Below are 25,879 nucleotides of genomic sequence, written 5' to 3' on the forward strand. Positions count from 1 at the left end.
AGACTGGAGGCGGGGAGGAACTCAGGAGGTTATCATGGCAATTCCAGAATGTGGTGATGGCACCTAAGACTTGAGAATCTAGAACCAATATGCATATTACCCCTTTGTTCTGTCTCATGCTCCCCATTGATGGAGGCATCGTTTATGTCTTTGGATACTGTCTCCCACAACCTTCCTGGGACTCACTGTGACAGAAATTGCTTGTGCTGTATCTGTCACCAGGGATGTGCAATACCTCATCACTCTTCCCTTTCACCCGCTCCCTTTCCAGACACACACACGAGCAAACACACAGGCACCTAAGGGCATGTGCACACATACCTGCCCGCAGCTCACTGGCCCACAGAGAAGACTGGCCTATTCCCCTGTCGCAGTTAAACCAGACCACAGTGTGAGGACACTCACTGTCAGCTCTGGCACCTTCACGGCTGCAGAGGTGAAGGTGAGCGTTCCGATTCTAAGACACCTGTTAACTGCTGGTGATCCACATGCTCTCAGTGGGCAGAGGTCCCCACCCTGCTTTTCTGCTTCCTTCAAGCAGCCTTGGCGCTCAAATGGAAATTGTTTCATCACTCTATAGCTGTGTCAGTGCATTGATCGATGAGTCCTGAGCGCTAATTAATTGTTATGTTATCCAGCTCAATCCATCAGGAGGTTGGACTCTGCCAAAGCCCAGGGCTCTTTGAAGGGAGAGGGGGAGGGGGAGACAGGTAATTGAGGGAGTGGAGATGCGATCCGTTGATAAGTCTGGGGAGAGACAGGACGCCAGGTCCAGCTGACTGTATGCGTGTCACCATGGAGAGGAGCTCCAGGCAAAGTCTGGGGACCATTAGCTTTCCTAGTCTTTGTACATCACAACTTCTGCCTTTCTCCCTTCCTCGTCCACACCTACCTGCCCAAGCATCCCAAGACTCCATCCATTACCTAGAACACCATCTGCCCAAACTCCCATAGACCACCTTCGGAATGAACCACAGTTAGCATTTGTCAGAGTGAGATAACAAGTCTGCACAGGACAGTTTTTCCGTTTGACCCTCCGCTCGACTCCCCACCCTACTCAGTCTCCTGGGTGCGCTAACCTTTGCGGATTGCTCCATGGATGGTAGTTGGCTCTGGTAAATGGGGAATCCTGGAAAGAGAAAGGAATGGGATGCCTATTTCCTAGGCTACCTCGTGGTACACTCACAGGAGCCTGGCTGTAGCCTTCCACCAAAGAGCAGGGAGCCCTGTCCACAAGCTCCCTCCCCTCTTGGGTTCCAGAAGCCACTTCCTTCTTTCAACATCCAGGCCCAGTCTGAATAAAGCCGCCCCACTCTCACTAGTCCCTGGGCACCGCACTGTTCCTTATGGGCTCCCTACATTCTGCTCACAGCTTTGAAAATAGTCCCTTTATTAAAGCCCCCCTAACGTACCCAGTTGGATGTGTGTCTGTTTCCTGTCTGCACCCTAACTGTGTTAGGAGAAAAAAAAATTCTCCAGGTCAGTTCACTTGACTTCTCATCCCCCTTTCACATGCCTGGTGAATATCCAAGAGGAAAGAAAGACACAGTATGTAGACCCCCAAGGGTTCTTTGATCCAGAGTCACTCTCCACTCTCTCCCCACCTCCAGAATTCAGAGTAAGCATTTCAGGGAAGCCAGATATACACTGAAGGCTAAGTGCAGCTAGTGTAGACAGGAGCAGAGGCACCAGAAAATGTACAGCTCCTTGGAACACCCCCCCCCCCCGGAAAACACAAGAGACTTTGTAAATAACACACAAGCTTTCAGATAATGATGTGCCATGAAAAAACACAGCCTAAGACCTAGTCCCTTCTCTGCCACCAACTTCGTGATGTTGGGCAGGTCACTTCGCTTTGCTGGGCCTCTTTTTCGCACCTGTAAAATGAAGGAGCGATCGGTCGATTTTAAACATATAAACACGGGAAACTGTTTCCTCAAGTGAAATCTTAGGTAGAAGGCCAATATGGAAAACAGATGGGAACCAAGTTGCTCTGGGTGAGGCATGGTGGGTTGGGGGGAGGGGAGGGGGGAGGGGGTGAGCAGTGTTAAAACACCACCCGCTAGACTCTATTCTTAAACAGCGGCCTTGAGGTACCTCCAAAGAGTCCACAAGATTTCCTGGAGCCGGTTTCGGAAACACTGTTCTAGAGGTATACCCTTGAGTGCCTGCTTTGATGTGAACACAAGGTGGTCTTTACAGACAGTCATTGTTGCCCCCTCCCTGCCCAGAGGATGTAGAGGGAGCCTTTGAGCTGGCACTTAAGGCAAGGCTGGCAAAAAGCCCCGTGTGGAACCTTTCTCTTTGTTTCTGAAAATATGTCCATTTATAGCAGCAAGTAATTCCCTTTGTCTCAGGGTGAAAAAATTTTGGAGCCTATTAGGTGATCCTAGGAAGTGTCTTCTATTCCAAATGACTTTTCCCAGCCGATACTCTGTTAACATGTGCGAGTGAGTATGAAATCTGAACACAGATCTCATTCTCCCTGGATGCAAAATGTTTGGCCCAAAATGCATCGGGGATTTACTGATACCAAAAGGCTTGAAAACACCTTTAAGCTCCCCCGAGACTAAGGACCCAGCCAGACACCCTTTCTTCCTGATCTCCCCCCAGCATCTCTTTGACTGTCACTGAGATCTCCAGGCTACCTGGGAGACTCCCCCAGCCTGGTGGAGAAACAGGGAACTGGGGAGGGTACCTGGGTGAAGCTGGCCAGGGTCCAGTGAGAAGGTTAGCAAATCTGGTCCCCATAAAGTAACTGCAAAGCTGGACAAAATTGATCAAAATAGTCACTTCGGTATTCTGGACAATTCATCAAAAAGCTTGCAACATCTGAGAAGCATTTAGGCTTGAAATGTCCATCAACTGATGAATGGATAAAGAAATTGTGGTTTATATACACAATGGAATACTACTTGGCAATGAGAAAGAATGAAATATGGCCTTTTGTAGCAACGTGGATGGAACTGGAAAGTGTGATGCTAAGTGAAATAAGCCATACAGAGAAAGACAGATGCCATATGTGTTCACTCTTATGTGGATCCTGAGAAATTTAACAGAAGTCCATGGGGGAGGGGAAGAAAAAAAAGAGGTTAGAGAGGGAGGGAGCCAAAACACAAGAGACTCTTAAAAACTGAGAACAAACTGAGGGTTGACAGGGGGTGGGAGGGAGGGGAGGGTGGGAGATGGGCATTGAGGAGGGCACCTGTTGGGATGAGCACTGGGTGCTGTATGGAAACCAATTTGACAATAAATTTCTTATTTAAAAAAAAAAAAAGAAAGCTGCTGCATTTAAGGTCGGAGTGGAGAATTGATGACATGCTTGGGGCTTCTCCTAGCCTCCCCCCAGATCAGTCAGCATAGAGGTTCTGCCCCGATGGGGCAGGCTGTCAGCATTGATAGCTGTGCTACTGTGTCAGATGACAAGCCTGCCTTCTCAGCACATACAGAGGAAAACCAATGCGATGGATGTGTCACTTCTCATCTGGGGCAATGCAAACCAGTCATGGTCAGGAAGACCCATTCAAAGTGCTAAAGACACCTGTCAGCCAAGAATTCTGTAATAGCAAAATTAACCTTCTTTTTTTTTTTTCAAGTTTACTTGTTTATTTTGAGAGAGACAAAGACAGTGCAAAAATAGGGGAAGGTCAGAGAGAGAGGGAGAGAGAGAGTCCAAGCAGGCTGCACCCCATCAGCACAGAGCCCAATGCGGGGCTCAAACCCACGAGGCCGCGAGATCATGACCTGAGCTGAAACCAAGAGTCCGACGCTTAACCCACTGAGCCACCCAGGTGCCCCAGCAAAATTAACCTTCGGTTTAGTAAATGTGCAATAAAGACATTCTCAGGTAAACAAAGACTGGTAGCAGTCCAGACTGACAAGAAAAACTAAAGAAACTTCACAGGCTGAAAACAGAAAAATGTACAGCAGACACTAATTCAAATTCACAGGAAGAAATGAAAACACCAGAAATGATAAATACGTGATTAATTTGAGAAATTCTGTATTTTTTCTCGCGTCCTCTCTAACTTTTTAAAAAGACGTAAAATTTTATGCATCAATAATTTTAATGCTGATCATGGCATATGATGTATGTATATATACATAAGGAAGAATGTCAGAAACTCTCACTGTCCCTACCTATCGGCAGTTTCTTAAGTATGAGTGCTTATAAGGTTGTTGTATGCTTTTTGGTCAATTTTCAGACCACTGAATAGATAGATAGATAGATAGATAGATGATAGATGATAGATAAATGGATAGATGAATAGATACATAGATAGGTGGATAGATAGATAAATGTATGGATAGATAGATGATAGATAGATAGATAGATAAATGGACAGTTGATAGATAGATAGGTGGATAGACAGATAAATGTATGGATAGATAGATGATAGATAGATAAATGGACAGATAGATGAATAGATAGATAAATGGATGGATGGATAGATGATAGATAGATAGATAGATAGATAGATATAATATATATGACAACAACAGTATAATGGAGGGAGGTTCATTGGAACAATATTGGGGCAAAGTTTCCATATGCTACCGAAGTAAGTTAGTTCTGAAGATTGTAATAAATGAAGGTGCATATTGTAATCCCCAGAGCAATCCCTAAGAAAATAACTTTTAAAATATAGTAAAGTTGTCAAAGGAATTTAAATAGACATGCCATGTTCATGGATTTAAAGATGCAATAGAGTAAGCATAGGAGTTCTCCCAAAATAATATACAGACTTAACAAAACTATCAACATCCTCACAAGAGTCTTTGTAGGTATAGCCTATATTATTATAAAATTTGTATGGGAAGGTAAAGGAACTAGACTAGCGAAGATAATTTTTAAAAGGAAAAATAAACTGGGAGGGATCAGTCTACTCCATTTCAAGAAATAGATAGCTACATTGATCAAGACCGTTGGTAGGGGCGCCTGGGTGGTTCAGTCGGTGAAGCGTCCGACTTCAGCTCAGGTCATGATCTAGAGGTTCGTGAGTTCAAGCCCTGAATCAGGCTCTGTGCTGATGGCTCAGAGCCTGGAGCTTGCTTCAGATTCTGTGTCTCCCTTTTTCTCTGCCCCCCCAAACTCGCGCTCTGTCTTTTTCTCTCTCTCTCAGAAATAAACATTAATTTTTTTTTAAAAAAGACTGTATTCATAGGGAATATAGTCAATGGTATTGTAGTAGTGTTATGTGGTGAGAGATGACAGCTACACTTACAGTGAGCACAGAACAGTATATAGTAATGTCAAATTACTATGTCGTACACCTGAAATTAATGTAACATTATGTTCAACTATGCTTCAATAAAAAAAAAAAGACTGGGGCGCCTGGGTGGCTCAGTCGGTTGAGTGCCCGTCTTCGGCTCAGGTCATGATCTCACGGTCCGTGAGTTCGAGCCCCGTGTCGGACTCTGTGCTGACAGCTCAGAGCCTGGAGCCTGCTTCAGATTCTGTGTCTCCCTCTCTCTCTGACCCTCCCCAGTTCATGCTCTATCTCTCTCTGTCTCAAAAATAAATAAACATTAAAAAAAAAAAAAAAAGACTGTTCCCGAAAAAAATTTTTTTTAGTATTGGCAGAGAAAGGACATGTAGATCAATGGAACAGAAGAGAAACCTCAGAAATAGCTTCAAACAAATATATCTAACTGGTTTGTTTTTTTTTTACAAATACATAAAATCATTTTAATAGAGGAAAGAAAGCCTTTTCAAGAAATGATGCTAAAGTAACTGGACATGAGTAAGCAGAAAAGAAAGAAAAAAATAAAGAAAGAGAGACAGAAAGGAAAGAAGAAAAAGAAAACAAAAATCCTCAACTTAAACCTAAGTCTCATACTTGGTATAAAAATTATCTTAAAATGGACTACAGACTTAAATATAAGACATAAAACATCTAAGGGGAAAAAGAAGAAAATTGAAAATCTTCAGGACCTAGGGCTTGGAAAAGAGTTTTAGATTTGACACCAAAAGCACAATCTATAAAATAAAAAATTGAAGGGCACCCGGGTGGTTCAGTTGGTTGAGTATCTGACTTCAGCTCAGGTCGTGATCTTGTGGTTCGTGAGTTCAAGCCCAACATCACGCTCTCTGCTGTCAGCCTGTCAGCTCAGAGCCTGCTTTAGATCCTCTGTCCCCCTCTCTGATCCTCTCCCCCGCTTGTGCTCTCCCCAAAATAAGTAAATATTTAAAAGAAAAGAAAAAAATTGATAAATTGGGCTTCATCAAAATTAAGAATTTTGTTCCGCAAAAGACTCTGTTAAAAGGATGAGAAGGCAAGCTACAGTCTGGGAGGAAATATTTAGAAACCATATATCTTACAAGTAACTATTATCTAGGCTATAAAAAGAACTCTCGACATTTAATAGGAAAAATACAAACAATCTGATTCGGAAGTGGGCAAAAGTAATCAAGAGACATTTCACTGAAGAAGATATACAGATGAAAAATAAGTACATGAAAAGATGTTTAACATCATTAGCCATTAGGGAAATGCAAATTATAGCCACAGTGAGATATTACTACATAACTACCAGAGCTAACTAAAAATGTCTAAAATAAAAAATAATGACAACACCAAATGCTCACGAAGATGTGGAGAAACTGGATGACTCATTCGTTGCTGGTGGGAATGTAAAATGGTACAGCCACTCCGGAAGACAGTTTGGCAGATTCCTTAAAAGATTAAACATATAACAATCACATAATCCAATGCTTAGGAGCAAAATCCTAAGCATTTATCCTAGAAAATGAAGACACGTTGACACACAAAAACCTGCACATGAATGTTTATAGCAGCTGTAAATCAGAATATCACAAAACTGAGAACAGTCCAGCTGTCCTTCCAAAAAATGAATAGATTGTGTTACACTTAGATCATGGAATATTTACTACTCGGCAATAAAAAGTAATTAACTATTGATACATGCAACAACCTGGTGCATCTCCAGTGAATTATGCTTGATGAAAGAATCCAATCCAAAGAGGTTACATATTGTATGATTCCACTTGCATAACATTCTTGAAATCATAAAAGTATAGAAATGATGGACAGGCTAATGGTGGCCAGAGGTTAATGAGGGAGTGGGTGCAGGAAGGAAATGGGTGTGGCTATAAAAGGGGCACAGGAAGAATCCAACTAGCAGTGGATATGTTCTATACCTTGACTGCATTAATGTCAATATTCTGGTGATGATATAGTCTGTAGTTTTGTAAAGTGTTACCTAACTGGGGGAGCTGGCTAAAGGGTACACAAGATAACTATATTCTTTCTTTGAGTTGCACGTGACCCTACAATGAAAAAAAATTTTTTTTCATCGTGGAAAATAATACAATAAAGGCAACATTCATTTTGCTTATAAATCTGCTATCGGGGCAGGGCTCCGTGGGTATAGCTTGTCTCTGCTCTACCTGTTTCAGCTTGGGCAGCTGGAAGTCTGGGGGACTGGGATCATCTGAAGTCTTCCTCACTCACATGTCTGCCAGTTGATGTTGGTTGTTGACAGATATCTTAGCTGGAGCTGCCAGCCCTTACCTGTAGCCTTATAGCCTTTGCAGGTGGCCTGGACTTCCTTACAGCATGGCGGCTGGGATCCAAGGTTGAGTGTGCTTCAAGAGAGCCAGCTGAAAGCCATATGAACGTCTGCAACCTAGCAAATGTGGAAGTATACAGTATTCTTTCTGTTGGCAAAATGTTCACTGAGGCAGTCAAAAGTCCCTCCAGTTTCAAGGAGATGGAGAAGATATTCCCTGTAATGTTTTGGGAGAGCATGCGGGACTAGAACTATAAGTATGGTTGTTTTTGTAAACTATAATGTGCCACAGTCTCTAAAGGCTGACTCCCTTCCAAATCTACAAGACTGCCCGTAGCGACATAGTTTACATGCCATGGGCCCAACCATGCAGAGAGACCAAACCTCTCTTATAATGATTCCTAATTTCTGGAAAAGGAGCTCTACTGGGCCCAGGCTGAGTCAGGTATTCACACCCGGTCAAATCAACCATGACCTAGAGTCTGGGCTGAGTGAAGGAAAGTAGGATCATGTCACATACAACTAGAGCCAGGAGGTGGGGAGGGGGGGCGCACAATAGAAGGGAGCACAGCTTTCTGAGTGGGAAGACTTGCTTCTAGCGATCGAGGCAACCCAGAAAAGGCCAGAGCACAGAAGGTAGATTTTCTTTTTTAAAAACCATGCTCTCTGTCAAGAGACAGAGCATAAAACAACATGACACAGAAAGGTTAGATGTAAAAGGATAGGCAAAGTTTATCAGGCAAATGCAAACAAAAGGAAAGCTGGGTTGGCAATATAAATACCAGATCAAGAGGACTTAAAGGCAAAAAAAAAGCATTAAATAGGACAGAAGGGGTTATTTGGTGTTGATTAAGAGGACGGCTGCAAAGAAGACATGAGCACCATGTCTTTTTGTGCTGAATAATGTGGCTATGAAATACAGAAAGCCAATTCTATAACAAATACCAAGAGAAAATGACAGGAACAAATTAGTGGGAGACCTTAATACACGTCCCTCAGTCCTTGACAGAATAAATAGGCAGTGAAGGAACTTGGATAGGACAGAACTGAATAATGTATTTCATGGGTCTGATTTAATAGATCTATGTCAATTTTGTACTCTCCAAAAAGAAAATATACCTCTTCTCTAAGTACTCATGAAACATTTATCAAAATCAATCCTGTAGTAGCCCACAAAGGAAATCTCAATAAATTCCCCAAAGCAGAAAGTGTACAGGCCATGTTCTCTGATCACAATACAGTAAGACAGAAAATTAACAGCCAAAGCGCAAACCAACACACCTGAACACTTTGAAATGTAACAACTCTACTAAACCCTACTCTACTAAAGAATTCTTGGGGCGCCTGGGTGGCTCAGTTGGTTAAGCGTCCGACTTCGGCTCAGGTCATGATCTCGTGGTTGTGGGCTCGAGCCCCGCGTTAGGCTCTATGCAGCTCAGAGCCTGGTGCCTGCTTCGGATTCTGTGTCTCCCTCTCTCTCTGCCCTTCCCCCACTCACACTCTGTCTCTCTCTCCTTCAGAAATAAATAAACAGGGGCGCCTGGGTGGCTCAGTTGGTTAAGCGTCCGACGTCGGCTCAGGTCACAATCTCACGGTCCGTGGGTTCGAGCCCCTTGTCGGGCTCTGGGTTGATGGCTCAGAGCTTGGAGCCTGCTTCCGATTCTGTGTCTCCGCTCTCTCTGCCCCTCCCCCATTCATGCTCTGTCTCTCTCTGTCTCAAAAATAAATTTAAAAAAAAACATTAAAAAAAATAAAAAAAAATAAATAAACATAAAAAAAAAGAATTATTGGGTCAGAGGGAAAACCAGGGTTGCAATTACGGATCATTTAGGATGTTGCAACCGTAAGAACACTGGTATTGACACTCACAAGAAGGTGCCAGAGACTAAATAGGTGCGAAAGACCTCAGATTATTAGCAGAAAAGAAGAAATGTAAATGGACTAAAGATTTGAGGCCAGAAATGAGAAAGCAAAAGCAAAACCAAACCAAACCAAAGAAAATTAGGAGGCAGAGACGAACAAATCCAAAAGCATAAAATAATGATTTGAAGAAAAAAAAAAAAGAATTGATATGTATAAGGGGTAGTTATTGGAAAGAGGAGAAGAAGAAGAAGAAGAAGAAGAAGAAGAAGAAGAAGAAGAAATGGCTGATCTAGAAAACATTAGCACAGAAAATTAAGAGTAAGAAGAGGGTTGGGATTTCATATATAGATGGGTGATTTTTTTTTGAGGAATGGTATAGTGTTAAGCTAATAGAGTTAAAAATGTCTAATGGGTATGTTTAAGAAAAATAGGAATGACAAGTTAAATTTAGAGTTAGAAAACTGAACTAATACGTAAGGAAAATGTTGCCGACTGTGAGAAGCAGCGTGCATAATGGTTAACATGCCAACTCACCTGGGCATGTTACATCCCAGACTTCACCTGTTAAGCCAATTATTCAACCTCTCCAAACCTCAGTTTCCCTAATTCTAAGCTGGTGATTATAACAACGTCCATCTACCAAATTTGTTGTTGTGCAGTCAACGACATGGTGAGTCAACCTCGTACTATGGTCGTAACAGAAAAGCTCCCCAAAGACACCGGAAATTTCTATTACTGCATTCCTTCAAACTTCCTAAGAAGAGGTAGCTCATGTGCTATATTAATAGTTTCAGGGCACACAGAAAAGTGAGATGCTATTCATCCAGCTTTTACAAAATCATTTATCTTGATGAACACACTTGATATATTAGCACAAAAAAAGATAGACTCTCTTTGTGAATATATAGGAATTGAATAAAACATATGCCAGTGGAATCCAGTGTTGTAATGGAAGAATACCACCAAAATCAAATAAGGAAATTCCCAGGAAGAGACAAATGGCTCCGTATGAGGAAATCTATCAGTCCACTTTATCACGTGGCCAGGCAGTTGGCAGTATGTTGACCTAGAAAGACTGCTTTTTATTATTCGCCTAAGGAAATAAGACATGATTGAAGACCAGTGTTCGAGGTTGCTTGCTGGAACGTTATTGAACTTTTAAACAATCTAAATATACAATAACAGGGGAATGCTTAACCATACCTGTTAAAGGAACATATTAAACAAACTATAGACATACATATACTGTATTCTATAGAATTACTATTGGGAAACCATATGAAATCTTTTGAGGAATATTTCAAAACATGAAAATATATTCAAGGGGCACCTGGCTGGCTCAGTTGGTGGAGCCTGCGACTTTTGATCTCGGGGTTGGGAATTCGAGCACCATGTTGTGTGTAGAGATTACTTAAACACAAAACCTTAAGGGGTGGTTGGGTGGCTTAGTTGGTTAAGCATCCAACTTCAGCTCAGGTCATGATCTCATGGTGTGTGAGTTCAAGCCCTGCGTCAGGCTCTGTGCTGACAGTTTGGAGCCCTGATTCAGATTCTGTGTCTCCCTGTCTCTCCGCCCCTCCCCTGTTCGCGTTCTGTCTCTCTCTCAAAAATAAATAAACATTAAAAAATAAAATTAAAAAATAAAGTAAAAAAATCTTAAAAAAAGAAAATATATTCAAGCATGTTGTCCATTAAGTATCAAGGAAACAGATTAAAAGTAGTGTGTATAGCAAGCTAACGTATGTGGAAACTATCCATATTTATCTGTATGTGTCTAAGTACATATGCATATGAGCAGTTAGGTTTCTTCCTTTTCTTTGCTACTATAAAGATGCCACAATGAATAACCTCACACATTCGTTGTTTTGCACAAATGTGAGGATCAAATCATTGTATTTTTCTCCATTTTAAGAGTTGAAATCCTATTCTCCCCAAAGTGAAAAATGCACAAGGTAATTCATTATAATATTTGTGTGTGTGTGTGTGTGTGTGTGTAAACACACACATAGTAATTTAAAGGGGGCAGAGAAACAAAAGGAAATATAACAAAGTGTCATGATGGTTACTTTAAGACAGTTTTAATTTTCGTCTTCATACTTTAAATGTCCTTTCTTGATGCCAATGTAGGAAAAAACTGAATGTCAGCAAAACATTTGAAGTGAGATTCAAACAAAAGGAAACACGTTGATCTTGTAAACAAAATATCTAAATTCAAGACATTTATCCTGCTTGCAAACTCATCTGTAAAGAAACACAGGGACTGCTTCGAATGAGATATTTAAGGAGTTTTTGACAGAGTCTGGAAATTGGTAGGCCAATAATATATATTCCAATCAAAATCATTATGAAGATTAGTATTTTAAGAATATATGCGACCATCTTTATGGGGCGCCTGGGTGGCTCAGTCGGTTGAGTGTCTGACTTCGGCTCAGGTCACGATCTCGCGGTCCGTGAGTTCGAGCCCCGCGTCGGGCTCTGGGCTGACGGCTCAGAGCCTGGAGCCTGCTTCTGATTCTGTGTCTCCCTCTCTCTCTGCCCCCCCCCCATTCATGCTCTGTCTCTCTCTGTCCCAAAAATAAATAAACGTTAAAAAAAAAAAAAGAATATATGTGACCATCTTTAGCACAGAGTGCAGAGCACAATTGGCGACCAGGAATTGTTAACTGAACCTGAATTGATCCCCCTTTCCTCAGTGCTACCTAAGCTCTGAGATGTGAGATTAAGAGTGTTTCTCTGTAACTGCCACTGTCTACCATTCTACCTGGGTTCTTCCATTTTTTTTGTAGCTGTCTCTTTGAGGTTGCCATACTGCCTAAAAGCAAATATACCAAAAAAAACCCCAAAAAATCCATAAAGCAATGAAACTTTTTTTTTGCTTGCCTCTGGAGGACAAGCAAAAAAAAAGAAAAAAAAATCTATCCATTATCTCCCTTCCTGGATTCTCTCCTCTTGCTTAAATCCACATCCAGTGCAAAATTGATTCAACCTTTTGCAAATGTTTTCTTTCCCCTGGATATAACTTAATATTCTGTCTTGGGAGGGAAGAATATCTTTATGTGAGAAAGTCTGGCTTGTTGCCCAAACCCACACCCCCACTGGATAGTTGTCCATGACTATTTAAAGAGTCTGGACGGAACCAAAGGAAAAATGTCATGATTCCATTCATATGGGAAATTTTGTCTAGTAGGAGTCCCCAGGATGATTTGTCTTGGAAATGGCCAGAGACTAGAGCTAAGAGAAATCTGGACAAAAAGATATATTATAGGCCTGGATTTACGGGGTGACTGTAAGAACAGGATTTGGGGAACTCACCGGTTATGGAGGATGAAGGGAGGGAAATGGTGGACCATGACTGGAGCTTTACATTCAAGCCCATGGAACATTAGTGTCATGGACAGACAGAAGCTTGACCATGGGAGGATAAAGCAATGAGATGATGAGCTAACTTTGGGACATCATGGTTTGGGCTAAGGGCAGGAATTTCAAGGCCATGTCCACAAGCAATTTAAAATCGAACCCTCCACACCAGACAGACCTTGAATGAGAGGTGTAAATTTGAGAACTATCAGTCTGGGTAAGAAGGTAGAGCCTTCATGAAACACTAGTATGTTGAGAATACAAGAGGAAAAGCTATCTGGTGAGAATGCTTTATAGTGAGCAACCAAAGACTACGGCCAACAGTAGAAAACATGGCTCCAATAGCAAGATAGAAGGAAACAGACACAGAGCTTCTAGCCCCAAGAGGATGGCGTGGCTGTAATCCATGGTTTAGATAAACTAGAGCAAAGGCTACGTGCCCCCTTTTCCCCTCACTTTAGTTAAAATTAGAGGCAAAAATACAATGTTGACTTGAAGCAATAACACAGGGATGAAGTGTGTTTTCATGGCAAAACCACACTGTCATTGGGTCTAAGAAGATCTTAGATTGCCTTGAACTCTGTGCTTTGGCAACTGTGACTCCATTAACTTTGTGACTTGTTCAATCGATGTGGACTTTTGAAATGTTGGGCTGTGTCATTTCTAGGCAGGACAGAGCCTAGAACGCAGGGTTCCTGATCCCAAGCTGACGGTTCCCGTCAGCTTGCCCCATCTCAGGATGCACCCAGGCACCTGTGTATAAAGACTCAAGACAAATCAAAGCCCCATAAAGGTGCAACCACCTTAAGTTAGGGCATCCCCTTCCTGGTTAACGATGCCCTACAATCCCCCTCCCCCCAAAAAGGTCTACTTCCCCTGGCCAGTCCCCCACCCCATATATGTATACTTGTCAAGTGCCCCTTAGTCTCTATCCTTCTCTTCCACCCACCTCCACCCCAACAAACCTCTGTTGCGGTCAGCCAGATCCACAGATGTGGGCGGGTCTCCATGGTGACAGAGGAAGCCCTGATGCAGGAGGAGAGGGACACACACAGCAGAGGAAGGCTCTTTGCACCTAATACACTGCCTTCTGCCCTTCATATTTCCAGGGCATTAGAGGGCCCAGGCCCGTAAGGGGGGCTTCCTTTGGCTCAGAGAAGCACATTAGACGTCAAGAGAGGCGCCGCTATGTGGAAGAGACAATGGAATGCCTGAACTCTTCTTTAAAAATCTCTTTTCTATGATTTCCAGGTGATCGCCAGTATAACCATCCGATTTTAAGCAGTGCTACCCAGACCCCTACACATGGTGAGAGATGGCTGTGAGCATTCCGTGTTCCGTCCCCATCCCCAGGGGCTCCATCTTGACTCCTGATTCCCGTCAGGCATCAGACATATGGTCACGACTCACTGGAGCTCAGGGGGTGTAAGGAGCCCACAGTGGCTCAGTCCCATTCTTAGACCATGGTCTCCCAGCGTTCTGTCTCGGAAACCAGAGTGATCTTCTGCCACGGAAGGGAAGGAGGGAGACCCTTTCCTAACCCATTCTCGTGTGCACGCTAGATCACTTCTTGGAGTCATAAATTCCATATGTCCAGAGCAAAGAGCGAGCACGCTCCTTTGCCCAAGTCTACGTGTGGTACCATTGACTAATGACATGCGACCTGGCATAAACTCCATCAGTCCTCCCCAAACCACTTAAGATTTGATAACACACTCAAAACCAACCCGGGTGACCCGAGCGTTAGCCTCCTGACAGGGGAAGAAGGTGAAGGTTGGAGAGCACAGGAGGGTGGGCATAGCGCCAGAGGTTTACAAAACCCACGTGCCCTTCTTATAACCTCCTCCTGATCACAACCTAACACCTAGCACTGCAGAGTAAAACTATTTTTGGTACCCGCTCCGAACTTGGTAGAACATAAGACAGCCATGGAAATTATGAACCATCAGTCACTTTGCTGCCTTTGCTCTGAAGGAGTGAAAACATCATTAAAGTTTAGTGAGAGAGAAACTCAAAACAAAGATAAATTATGTGGCTCGCTTGGCAGAGAGACTGACAACCCTCTTGTGAGACTGTGCTCTGCTTCTGCATTGAGGTGTTGAGCATTATAATTAGGAAGACAGAAGTGGACTCTTTTGATGTCCCCCTCTAGTGCTGGGCTCCTAGTGGAAATATGTGATGAAAGCTAGTTTAATAAGATGTTTAAGGTTGCAGGGACCAGGGGAAACCAGAACTGAAAGAAATTGGAGAGATCGGTGAGGAAGCGGCAGCTACCAGTGGTGATGTGGACGGTGGGAAAAGAAAGAAGGGCTCAGATATAAAATATTTTGGAGAAAGGATCGAGAAAACTTAGTGACGGGGCGAGTACGGTTGACGAGAGTCAACAGTGAGTAAAATGGTGAGCCGTGATCATTGAGAAGGATGGGGGTTCCTAGCAAGGCAATCTAAGGAGTCAGGAAAGCAAGCCAGTGTGCGGAGGAGAGGAAGCTGCTGATGGTGAATTTGGATCTGGACATCTAAAGCTAGAGACCAGAGGAGACTCAAGAAAAAGGATTCAGCAGGCAGCTAGAAATGCAGACATGAAGCCTGGAGGGAGGTTACAGCTGAAGATGTAAGTAAGTGACGCTTTGGAGGCAGGAACCGATGCCCTGCGAGTGGGGGCAATCTGTGCAGGAAGGCTGAAAGAGAAAAGCAGAAGGCAGAAGCAGAGAGCCTGGGGGGGATGCCCACGGTGATGAGGCAGCAGCAGGAAGAAGAGCCCGAAAAGGCGAGCGAGGAGTGCTCTGCTCACTCCTGAACATTCTGAAAGGCTTCTTCTCCAGAAGGAGCTAACGCCTCCCGGGTGCAGAAGGAGCCATTCATCCCTCCTCTTCCTCTCTTCTTTTTCCACCTGCTGCAGGGGCATGAGGGTAGGCGAGACCCGGTCTCTGCCCCGTGAGCCGCTCACAGCCTGGGGGAGGCAAGGTTTCCTCCGCGTCTCTTCGTTGGGGGCTACGCTTTCCCCAGGAGCTGGCGGCGAGACTATTAAGAGGGAAGGTGGACTGTGTCGACTTGATTAACCAGAGAGCATTAACTGGGTCCTTATTTTGGGCCAAGCACGGTGAAGTCATCGGCCAAATGGGAAAGCAAGGTGTCTACCGTTAAGGATAGTCCAGTCTTTGGAGATCCCCAAGAGCAGATCAAGTCAAATGATTAGAGACCACATAGACACGGAAATGCGTGGCATTGTCTAGGAAAGCGGCAACAGGGGCTTGAGGACCAGATGCCACGGGGGGCTGAAAAGACGTGACGTGGCTGGAGCGGAGAGTCTTGAGCGAAGAGCCAATCTGGGCACAGGACGAGTAAGGAAGGACATTGCAATAGGAGAGAGAGGCTGAGCAAGGGGGCAGGGGTGATCATGGTGGAGGCCGAGGGCGAGGAAGAGCTGGCCTTGGCTCAGCAGCATGAATTGGAGGACGGAGCGGGGTGGGTAGGAGCACCCAGAAATGTTGCATTTGGAGGTGGGTGAGCTGAGCAATGCCCTCGCTGGCAGGATGATGCCAACGGGCAGAGGGAAGCTCCTTCTTTCTCCAGCATCACTGAAAGTGAAGCAGTAGGAGCAAAGGACTGGTGGCTGTCACCCAGCTCCGGAGAGCAGTGCTCCCAGCTTCCTGCCCACCCCGCTTCCTGGCGTCTGTCCCCATCCATGCCAGGGAGGCTCTTTCTGTACAGCATGTTCTGATCTCTCGGGGACGTAGAGCGTCCCTCACCCCCTCACATATGTACCGAGCTGGCATGAACGCCAGCTCATTGGCTGGGCTCCCTTGGCTCCACCCCCAGCGTTTAGGGGTACCAGTGAAGGCAGGAAGGATAGAGAAGCTGGGAGTTCCCTGTAGTGAGGCTGCCCTTGGACCAAGCCTGGCAGTTCTTCTCTTTGTCCCCCGGTTCATAGAATTCCTGACTTCCGGAGTTCGGCACTCTCTCTGCCAAGAGGCGTGGGGAGCCACAGCCTGGCCCTTCTCTGGGTGCCCCAAACCAAAGAGTATGGAGGGACAATGAGAGAGCCACCTGCCCACCTCATTTCGGGGAATGGCACCACTGTTTCCACTGCTGATTTCTTGCTAAGGCTCAGAAAGTCGGTCAAGCACCAAGACATGCCTGCCTGCTTCCTTCCTGCCCAACCACCCCCCTCCCCCACACCCGCATCTTCTCTCCCCCTCCAACCCCTGTGCTCTTCCTAACGTGGCCCCCAGAACTTTTGGGGAAGGAACTGGAGGAGGAGGGAGTGGCTTCGTAGGTGGCCTGTCAGGGGCGGGGTTTGGGGAGGCTCGAGGCGGAAGGGGGGACCTGAGGGCTGGCATTGAGGGACGGAATAACGTCATGGGCAGCGTGGGATGGAGTCTCGGTGAACCTGGGTCCTGGACCCCGTCCTGTGAGTACGTGGACGAGACCACCGTCACCCCACCTATTTCCAACGGAGATTTTTTTCCCCCCTGGGCCTGAGAGCTGTTAGGGACAGGACAGAACTTTCACACAATTTTAGGACCGCCCTCAGCTCCAACAGGCTTACGTCGTCCTCAGAAAGCACAGCGGCGCGCAGGGAGAAGGAGTCTGTCATTCAAAGAGGGATAGGCCGCCAGCACGGCCAGCGGCGGCTAAAACAGCACTTGTCCCTAGCCTTGGAGGCAACTGGAACTGAGCATGGGGGAAACCAAGTCACCAGCACCACCCACGTTCTAGTACAGGGGGGCCAGGAAAGCAGGATAGGGAGTGAGAGCTAGAACTCGGATCCTCCCCTCCTGCCGGCCCATCCTCCTCGCCAACACGACGCACCCCACCCCCTTCTTTTGCAGAAAAGCCACGGATGAACAACATCCTGACGTCGGCCACGGAGCCCTATGACCTCTCCTTCTCCCGCTCCTTCCAGAACTTGGCCCACCTGCCCCCCTCCTATGAGTCTGCGGTGAAGACCCACCCCAGCAGGTACTCATCCCTGAAGCGGCTAAGTAAGTACCATTACCTCGCGTTTGGGGTCTGCTCCGGGGCCTTTGCGACACCTTCCTGCGCTTCCCTCTCTTGCCCTACACCGGAGGGGACGGGTGTGGAGTTTCCAGAATAAAGAGTAAGGTGTAGCCTGGGAAGAGCGGACGGGAAGCCCCTTGTGTCTGTTCGCTATGGCCTGGATCCGTGTCCCCGTTGATAGAGTGGAGGCCACGGAATCATCAGACCCACGTTCCCGTGGGAGGCAGCGCCACGGACGAGTTTAACCGCAAGAGAAAGCCTTCCCCCAGCCTCACCCAGCACCCGCCATCTTCAAACCACATTCCTCATGCTCTACCTTACCTTAGAGTGGAGGCTACCAGTGCCACAGCCTTGTGCGAGACCCTTCCCAGAGACCCGGCTTCGGAAGGGCCCAGAAACCAGCTCCCTCTCTAACCCGGCCAACGCTGTCTTGAGAACCCGAGCCTCCCCTCTCCCATGCACACACCCCGTTTCCTCGCGGAGCGCCGTTCCTCCGGTGGTCCCAGCTCTGCCATTTGAGTCTGGGGGGGATCTGAACACGGATGGGCTTAAGACCCATGAAGACCCATTACAATGTCAACAAGGCACATGGAGAGGTCAACAAGAAGAGGAGAGGTCTTCTTTCCTAGCTTTCTGACCCTTGGACCTCCTGCCTCCATGCCCTCATGGGTCTGTTTTCATAACCACCCAGCTGTGGGGCCGAGTCTTTACTTGACGCTCTGGGGTAATCTGCCCTGACGGAGTCCATCCCGTGGGTCCACATCAGCCACCTCCGCGGTGAGCTTCTACGGCTAGAAGCGGGGGTCCCTGATGATCCGAGGGCTCGATGAACGGCGGGGAAGAGGGAGGCAGGACCTACCCATCCGTGACTCTCTGGGAAAACCGGGGAGCAGTCAGAATTGCCACATTCTGCAGAGATTTAGAAAACCGCAGGACGCCTCATTCCTGAAATTCGGGCCAAAGCAGGCTCGCGTGTGTCCTGGGTACATTCAAGGGTGTAGCAGTCAGTGTGAGCGTGGGAGGGCCTCCCGGATGGGGACAACGGGTGGAGCGCTGAGCGAAGTCCAAATATAGGACTGCCTTGGCCATGTTGTGGGCACAGGTGACGTGGGTGTAGGCTTGATTCTGGGCGTGTGTGGGACTGGGGGCGGGTGCTGGTTTCCTGTGGGCTGGCTGTCACCGCAGGGGGGGTGTTACTATGTTCCTAAGTTACCAGCTAAGCATTTTCACGAGTGCCTCTTGGTCGGAGCGTCTCGACTTCACTGTAGCGGGAGTCTGGTTCCGCAACCCGGCTTCCCTGGAGAGAGGCTCTGAACTTCCTCAGAAGGCCGCCAACTGCCTCCCGGGGGTTTCCGCAAGACCCGGTCTCTCTCAGGACCACGGTGTGGTCGAAGCGGGATTTCAGGGGCTTGGCTGTGCCATCAACTGTGCCTTGAGCCCCCTGGGGACCTCGAGGGAGCCCGTCCACCCTTGGAGACTCAAGGTGGTCCTAGACCAGAGGCATCGGCATTGCCTGGGAGCCGGGTGGAGACGCAGACTCTCAGGTCCGGCCCAGGCCAGGAGGTCTGAACCAGAACCTGTGTCTAACAAGACCCTGGGGACTGGTTTGCACTCCTCCACCCGTCTGGGCTGTGCTGTCACACTGTCACCCCAGCTGACTCCTCTCTCTCTCTCTCTCTCTCTCTCTGTCTGTCTCTCTCCCCAGCTGACAAAGAGGCTGACGAATATTACATGAGGCGGCGGCATCTGCCTGACCTGGCCGCCCGCGGCACCCTCCCCCTCAATGTCATCCAGATGTCCCAGAAGCCCTTACCGCGGGAGCGGCCCCGCCGGCCCATCCGGGCCATGTCACAGGACAGGGTTCTGTCCCCAGAGCGGGGCCTGCCCGACGACTTCGGCCTGCCCTATGACCGCATCCTGTCCGACGAGCAGCTGCTCTCCACGGAGCGCCTGCACTCCCAGGACCCGCTGCTGTCCCCGGAGCGGACGGCCTTCCCCGAGCAGTCCCTGTCGCGGGCCCTCTCGCACACGGACGTCTTTGTGTCCACGCCCGTGCTGGACCGCTACCGCATGACCAAGATGCACTCCCATCCCAGTGCCTCCAATAACTCCTACGCCACCCTGGGCCAGAGCCAGACGGCCGCCAGGCGCCAGGCCTTCGCCTCCCGCAGACACAACACAGTGGAGCAGTTGCACTACATCCCGGGCCACCACACCTGCTACACGGCCAGCAAGACGGAAGTGACCGTGTGACTGGCCGGGCGGGGCGGGGCGGGGCCGGGAGCGGAGCCCCTAGCCGCGTGTGGCCGCCCTGCCTTGTCCCGTCTGCAGGAGGTGGGGGCGGGCCGCCTCTGCCCAGAAAGCCATACACCGGGAGACACGGCCCCGGTGGCCTGGCCGGGCACACTCACACCTGGGATCTAGAGCGATCTCTCTCACTCTTCCAGAAGCATCCAGGGGAGTGAGGGGAGGGGCTAGGCCCCAGCCCCGCCTCCCCCCCCCCACCCCACCACCACTAACTCCCTTCAGCCCCATGTCCCTCCCCCCCTGCAGGTTCTGTCGGCCGAGAGACCCTGGCCTGACCTTGGTCCCAAGCCCCCCATCCCCCGGGTTTGGACTGGCCAGCAGGTGCAGTCAACGGGCTGACCAAATAGGCTACTTGGTCTCATTCATTTCCCTTCGACCGCATCACAGAAATCTTCTAGTGCCTACAAACTGTCTGCTTGCTCTCTCAGAGCCAGGGAGCTGCTGTGTCCATAAGCACAATAACGTTCTCTTCTGCCTGCTGGAACTCTCTGGTCCCCACCGAGTGGCCCTTCCCCCTGTCCTGCGCCCCTCCCCCAAGCCCCAGGATAGGGAGGGGTTCCCTTTCTTCAGCTGCCTCCCCCGTTGTGGGGAACCCCCCCCCACCCAGTTCTAGCTGGTTGCCCCACCTGCAGCCCCCGCCCCCCACCGACCCCCTCCTCGGGCTCTAGGCGTGTGGCCCTCGAGCTCTCTGGGGCTTTGCTGGAGCCCACCCAGAGGAAAGTCACAATGGGGTACAGGGACTTTGGGGGTATCCTCCCCATCAACCTATGTCCACCCTTCCTCCAGGCCTCTAGGTCTGAACTATGGCCGACACTCAGGCCTGCCTTCCCCTCCTTTGCTCTGCTCCCCAGAGGCCTCTCTGCCCGTGGCCAGAGAGCAGAAGGTGGGGAGAGCCACTGTGATGCCCCGGGGCCTCAGGGGCTCGCCATCCCCATCGCCCCGGGCTCTGCCTGTCTCCCAAGGCGCAGGCTGAGGCAGAGGCCTCTAGGGAGGGTGGCTTGGCCCCCAGTGTTGGAGGACCCCAGGCAGTGGCCTTGAACCGTGCCCACTCCCCACCGCTGCCCACCCGCTTGGCCCCTTCTCTGTTCAGTGCTCCTTCTCCCTGCCCCCTCCCCACTCCCCCTGCCCCCTCCCCACTCCCCCTCCCCTTCCATTTCTCTCTCCTGGCTGTTGCTGCTTCAGACCAGTGCCTCTTCTGGATCAAAGCAACAGAGACCCATTGGCAAATGCAGACAATGCTACTCCAGGGCTCTGGGTCTGGGGGTTAACTGGGCAGCTCCCCACCCTTCCCCTGCAGGGGGTACTCGGGCACCGGGCGGACCCAGGCCTTCAGCTCTATTGGGGGACTGGCCCCTGCCAGCCCATCTCAGCCCCTTCTCTGCCTCCAACGTGGGCAGTGGGCAGGGTGTAACAGCCTCCTGGAGAGTGAACCGTGAACTAAGCAGCATCCAACTCCCGAAGACCAGAGCCTGGGGGGAGAGAAGGTCTCCCCCATTCTCAGGGCCAGGGCACTTCCTTGGGCTGGGGCGCGGGGAATCAGCCCCAGACTGGCAGGTAAAGGTATGATACAAAAATATACGACTGTCGCCACACTCAGACTCCAAAAGCAATGACCTTAAACTGGGGTTTTAGGTTCCCCCAGTTCTGCATACAACATGTATGGTCCTTTAACATGGGGGTCGGGCAGGAAGAACCCCCCCCCCCCGCCAGCGTCAGCCCTTGGAATTTTTAATCTCACCACGTCTACGATCCACCGAAAACTCAATCGACTGAGTCCTTTTACTTATTTCAAGAATTCCAAAGCTCTTGTCTCCCCCTCAAGGCTCATCATGAGGGGATTAAGGCTGGAGGTGGTGAACACAGCTCTCAGCTTCCCCACTGGGGGAGCATCACTGAGACTGTGAGGCTGTGAGGACAGGGATCACTCTCTGCTTTCCTCCCCTACAAACACATAAACCTTCTCAAGGGGCTGGTCCCCAAGGTTTTATGAGCGTTTGTTCTGGAAGGCAAGGCTAAGAGGGCTGGGGGGAGGAAGCCAATCTAAATGGAGCAGTAGGGCACTCCCAGAGACGAAAGTGTACCTCTCACAGCTGGTCCCCCTAAACCCACTGTCCTCTAATCCAGCCTCCCCTCTAAGGCTGCCTGCTGGTGCGGAGGGGAAAGGGTGAACATCCCCTCCCCAGGTGTCTGCACACATACACACGCCGAACCAGAAACCTGATCTCATCCCAGGTCAGAAGCATCTTGGCACTGAGTTCTGCAGCCGTCAGCATGATGCTTCTCCCCTGCCCTGTCTGTCTGCCTGTCTGTCTGTCTCAGGGGTTGTTTGATAGGTTGATTCCAAAGCATTTCTCATCCCAGCCTTATTGCTGTCTGGTTCAAAACCTCTGCTGTCAGTCAGATCAGAAAATCCTACCTAACGTTTACTTTATTTAAATTATTCTTCTGCTTCTCACTTGGGTCAGGAAGGAAGGGAGGAAGGAAAGAAAGAAAGAAGGAAGGAGTGGAGGGAGGAAGGAAGAAAGGAAAGGAGGGAGGGAGGGCAGGAGGAAGGAAGGAAGGAAGGAAGGAAGGAAGGAAGGAAGGAAGAGAAAAGGAGGAAGGGAGGGAGGGAAGGAGGAAGGGAGGAAGGAAGGAAGGAAAGAAGGAGAAAGAGAGAAGTCTACAAACTTGCTCCAATTCAGTCCCCCATTTAAAAATCCATAAAATTATGTCTTCACTGGGATACAGAAACATCTCATTTATTCAACTGCCCATCCACGTTTGCAGAACAAGCAAAGCCACATGACCAGGCAAGCTCACATAACAGGTAAGAGAAGGTTCTGGGCTGGAACCCAGATACCCTGACTGCCAGCCCCACCAGGCTGGTGGCCACTAGCACCACTAGGCATAGAAGGGCCATCCGTCCCCGTGGTGAAAGCCCTCCTTTCCCAGCAAGGGCAGCTCAGAGCCCTCAACTTCCTTCTGCTTGTTGTGGTCTCGGTGTGTGTCTCCATTGCTCTGGTGGGAATGGATGGGGCTCTGCATAGGCTCTCTCCTGCCCTGAAGGATCTCACAGGTCCCCTTGGTCTTTGATGGCAGTGAAGCTCTCGCCATCCTTCATGCCCTTCCGCCTTTCCCATCCTGCTTCTTCCAGTTAACTCTTGGCTCCATAAGTTCGTAGGTTACAAAGGATTTCCCAAGAATTCCTGGATCCCCCAGACTGGAGTTGTACCCTCGGGACTCCCCAGTGCCTTGGGTGAAAGTTCCAGACTTTCCCCTTAGCTCAAATTTCTCCCCTCTTTCCACTCTCACACCCAGAAACCCCTATTTTAACCTCAGTCTTCTATGCCATTTCCAGTTTTTCCCTCCTCTCAACTCCCTGGCCCTGCCCTCTTCCTCCATTTGTCTCCCTCCATCCCTAATTTGTTTACCTCCATCCTGCTATCCTCTAAGTTCTAAAACTTAGAGCCCTCGGTGAAAACAAGCAAGGAATGACACATTCTTCAAGACTTCTGTTGGCCTCATTGGTTTATCCTTCACCTCCTGCCCCCACAAGATGATTCTCCAGGCCATGCAGCCAAGGGCTCTACCTCTCTGATCTTTGGGAGGTTAGGGAGAGAAGCTGGCCTGTCGGAGACATCATGGTTTGAAGGTCAGCTTTGGTTTCTGCAGCTGGAAATTCCCTGAAGCTCCTGCCCAGCCTGCCACGAGCCCAGAGGCTCCTGTTCTGGCCAAAGATTCATATCCTTGGTGGCTCTCAGCCACTCTGCCACCTTGCTTACATCTGTCCTGCTCGTATGTGTCACGGATTTTCCCCCTTTCTCTCAAAAGACAGGAGAGCCTCATGACTCTCCAGGTGTGGAGAAATCTCCATTACCAGTAGCCCTGCCACCAAAAAATCCATTTTTCTTCAGAGATGCTTGGCCACCAGCCTTCCTTCCATCCTCAGATTCCATCCACACAAGTGTGGACTTGACCCGAGGTCGTCTGAAGGGGCTGCTGGTGACCTGGACCCTAGACATCACCACCTGCTCTGAGAAGAGTTGACATGTCACCTCCCACAGACATTCCTTCCACTGTCCTCCCTGAACCTGGGACATTTTGCTCTGGAGTATTTTCAAGGAAGCTTGTTGTGTTTTAATGAAGTATTTTTCAGGGTTCAAATGTTATTTTTTATAAATGCAGCATTTTAATGACAGACTCAATATGAAAGATAGGTCTTCCTGGGCTCTATATTTAATTTCACAAGGCAGCATGCCACAGGAGGGAAAAGCACAGGGCTAAGGCTCTTGGGGACATGGCTTTGTCTCCATCTTGCTGTGTGACCAAGGACGAGTCATGTTCCCTCTCAGTGCCTCAGTTTCCCATCTGTAGAACGAGGGGCTTTGACTAGGTGAGCTTTGAAGTTTCATCCAGCTCTTACGTCCTAGGGCCTTCATTCCCCATTGGCACCCCCTCCTTTCTTCACATTCCTCCCCACCTCAAATGAGCTGCACACATAACGCCTGCCCCATGATGACATCCTCAGATGCCCTGGGTGGCCACTAGCCCCCTCGCTAGAGTCTTGAGGTGAGCTCCATGGTCTCGGCCACCCAGAGATGCTCATACCTGCAGGGGTAAGGCCCTACCCGTTCAACAGGTTACCAACAGCGTTCACAAAAGCCCTCTCGTATGGACACATCTAAATTATCCCGGGTGTCTGTGTCACTGAGGCATTCCGAATTTGAAGTGTTCATTGTGATGTGGTCCTTGAAGCTGGAGGGAGGCGGTTCTGACTTCAGAGAGAGGCCAGGCTGGAGGAGACAGGCCCAGAGGGTGCCCCACAGGGGTGTCAGGTTTGTATTTGAGGACAGCTTGGAAATGCATTTCAAGCCACAGAGGAGAACACACGGCAAAAGGTCCGTGTTGAAATGGATGTTCTGACTCCAGAACCCGGGTCCTGAAGACCGAGTCTGGACACTGGGCTCCATTCCCACTGGAAGAGGGGGAGGCATCATGCCCTGGGCGGCTAGGAGGTGGGCACTCACCCCAGGCTAGTGCTTTTCCAGCCCCTCCTGGTGACACTACCGTCCTCCTGGTGAAAGCTTGCGAAGCAAGAGCTGATGGTGCAAGTCTGCAACATCAAACCCATCTTGTAAATCGGCCAACCCATCAACCTCCCATCCGTAAGAGAAATGGCGTCGTATGTTTCCTTAACACCTTCCCTCCCGAGGGAGGGGAAGAACCCCCCCCAACTTTGCTGCCCACTCCTGCTGTGCCCCGGAATACCACTCCATGAGAGGACTTGTTCATTTGCTTCGTAGTGGCAAATATTCCTCTAGTTCTGTAACTCAACTAGACATTTTGTAGTAAAGAATTCTTGAAATTCTCTAATAAAAAGCAATTCTTACTGTAATATTTTTAGTTTGGGGACACAATTTCCTAAGGTGTGGGGGGGTGATTAATGAACATTTATACGCATTAGCCCAATTTACGGATTCCGTGTTTATTATATGGTAGTACTGATGAAAAGTACCTTTCTATCTGTACCTTTACACAGTTTCTCCGTTCCTCGTAAGGAAGCTTCACGATGAGCAGTGCTCATGCACCTGCTGTTTCTGTACAGATCTTAGCGTTCACTTACTTGTCAAAGCACATTCTATATGTACTGTAAACAGGTATCCCTTTAGTAAGATTTAGTCTTAAGGATTTTTCCACTTTTGTCAGTAACAGATATTTATGGATTAAAAGAAATAATAAAGCCGTTTCAACATAACCTGTGTCTCTTAAAATGGCCAACGTGCTTGTTTTTACAAACATAGAGCCGTAACGGAAGATAATTAAAAGACCACAAAGG

At 48.4% G+C, this 25,879-nt stretch overlaps 1 protein-coding gene across 2 annotated transcripts; it reads left to right on the plus strand.

Moving 5' to 3' along the window:
• The first annotated feature begins 225 nt into the window (after positions 1-225).
• On the plus strand, positions 226-20,229 carry LOC102966243 (protein shisa-6). Of its 2 annotated transcripts, none has more exons than XM_042966549.1 (4): positions 226-442; positions 14,005-14,061; positions 17,586-17,738; positions 19,460-20,229. In XM_042966549.1, exons 3-4 carry the CDS (start codon positions 17,597-17,599, stop codon positions 20,005-20,007), a joined length of 690 nt encoding a protein of 229 aa, XP_042822483.1. In that variant the 5' UTR covers positions 226-442; positions 14,005-14,061; positions 17,586-17,596; the 3' UTR covers positions 20,008-20,229. The 2 variants fall into 2 exon arrangements, with proteins under 2 accessions (XP_042822483.1, XP_042822484.1); XM_042966550.1 differs by lacking the exon at positions 226-442 and adding an exon at positions 11,654-11,705.
• The last annotated feature ends 5,650 nt before the right edge of the window (positions 20,230-25,879 follow it).

Source organism: Panthera tigris, chromosome E1 (assembly GCF_018350195.1).
Source record: "Panthera tigris isolate Pti1 chromosome E1, P.tigris_Pti1_mat1.1, whole genome shotgun sequence".
NCBI classification, from domain to species: Eukaryota; Metazoa; Chordata; class Mammalia; order Carnivora; family Felidae; genus Panthera; species Panthera tigris.

What these genes read in the sequence shown, in the direction of transcription:
- LOC102966243 (XM_042966549.1), top strand. Translation starts at nt 17,597, where the DNA reads ATGAACAACATCCTGACGTCGGCCACGGAGCCCTATGACCTCTCCTTC. An exon ending in CTCATCCCTGAAGCGGCTAA is followed by an intron (nt 17,739 to 19,459) that starts GTAAGTACCATT and finishes CTCTCTCCCCAG; the next exon opens with CTGACAAAGAGGCTGACGAA.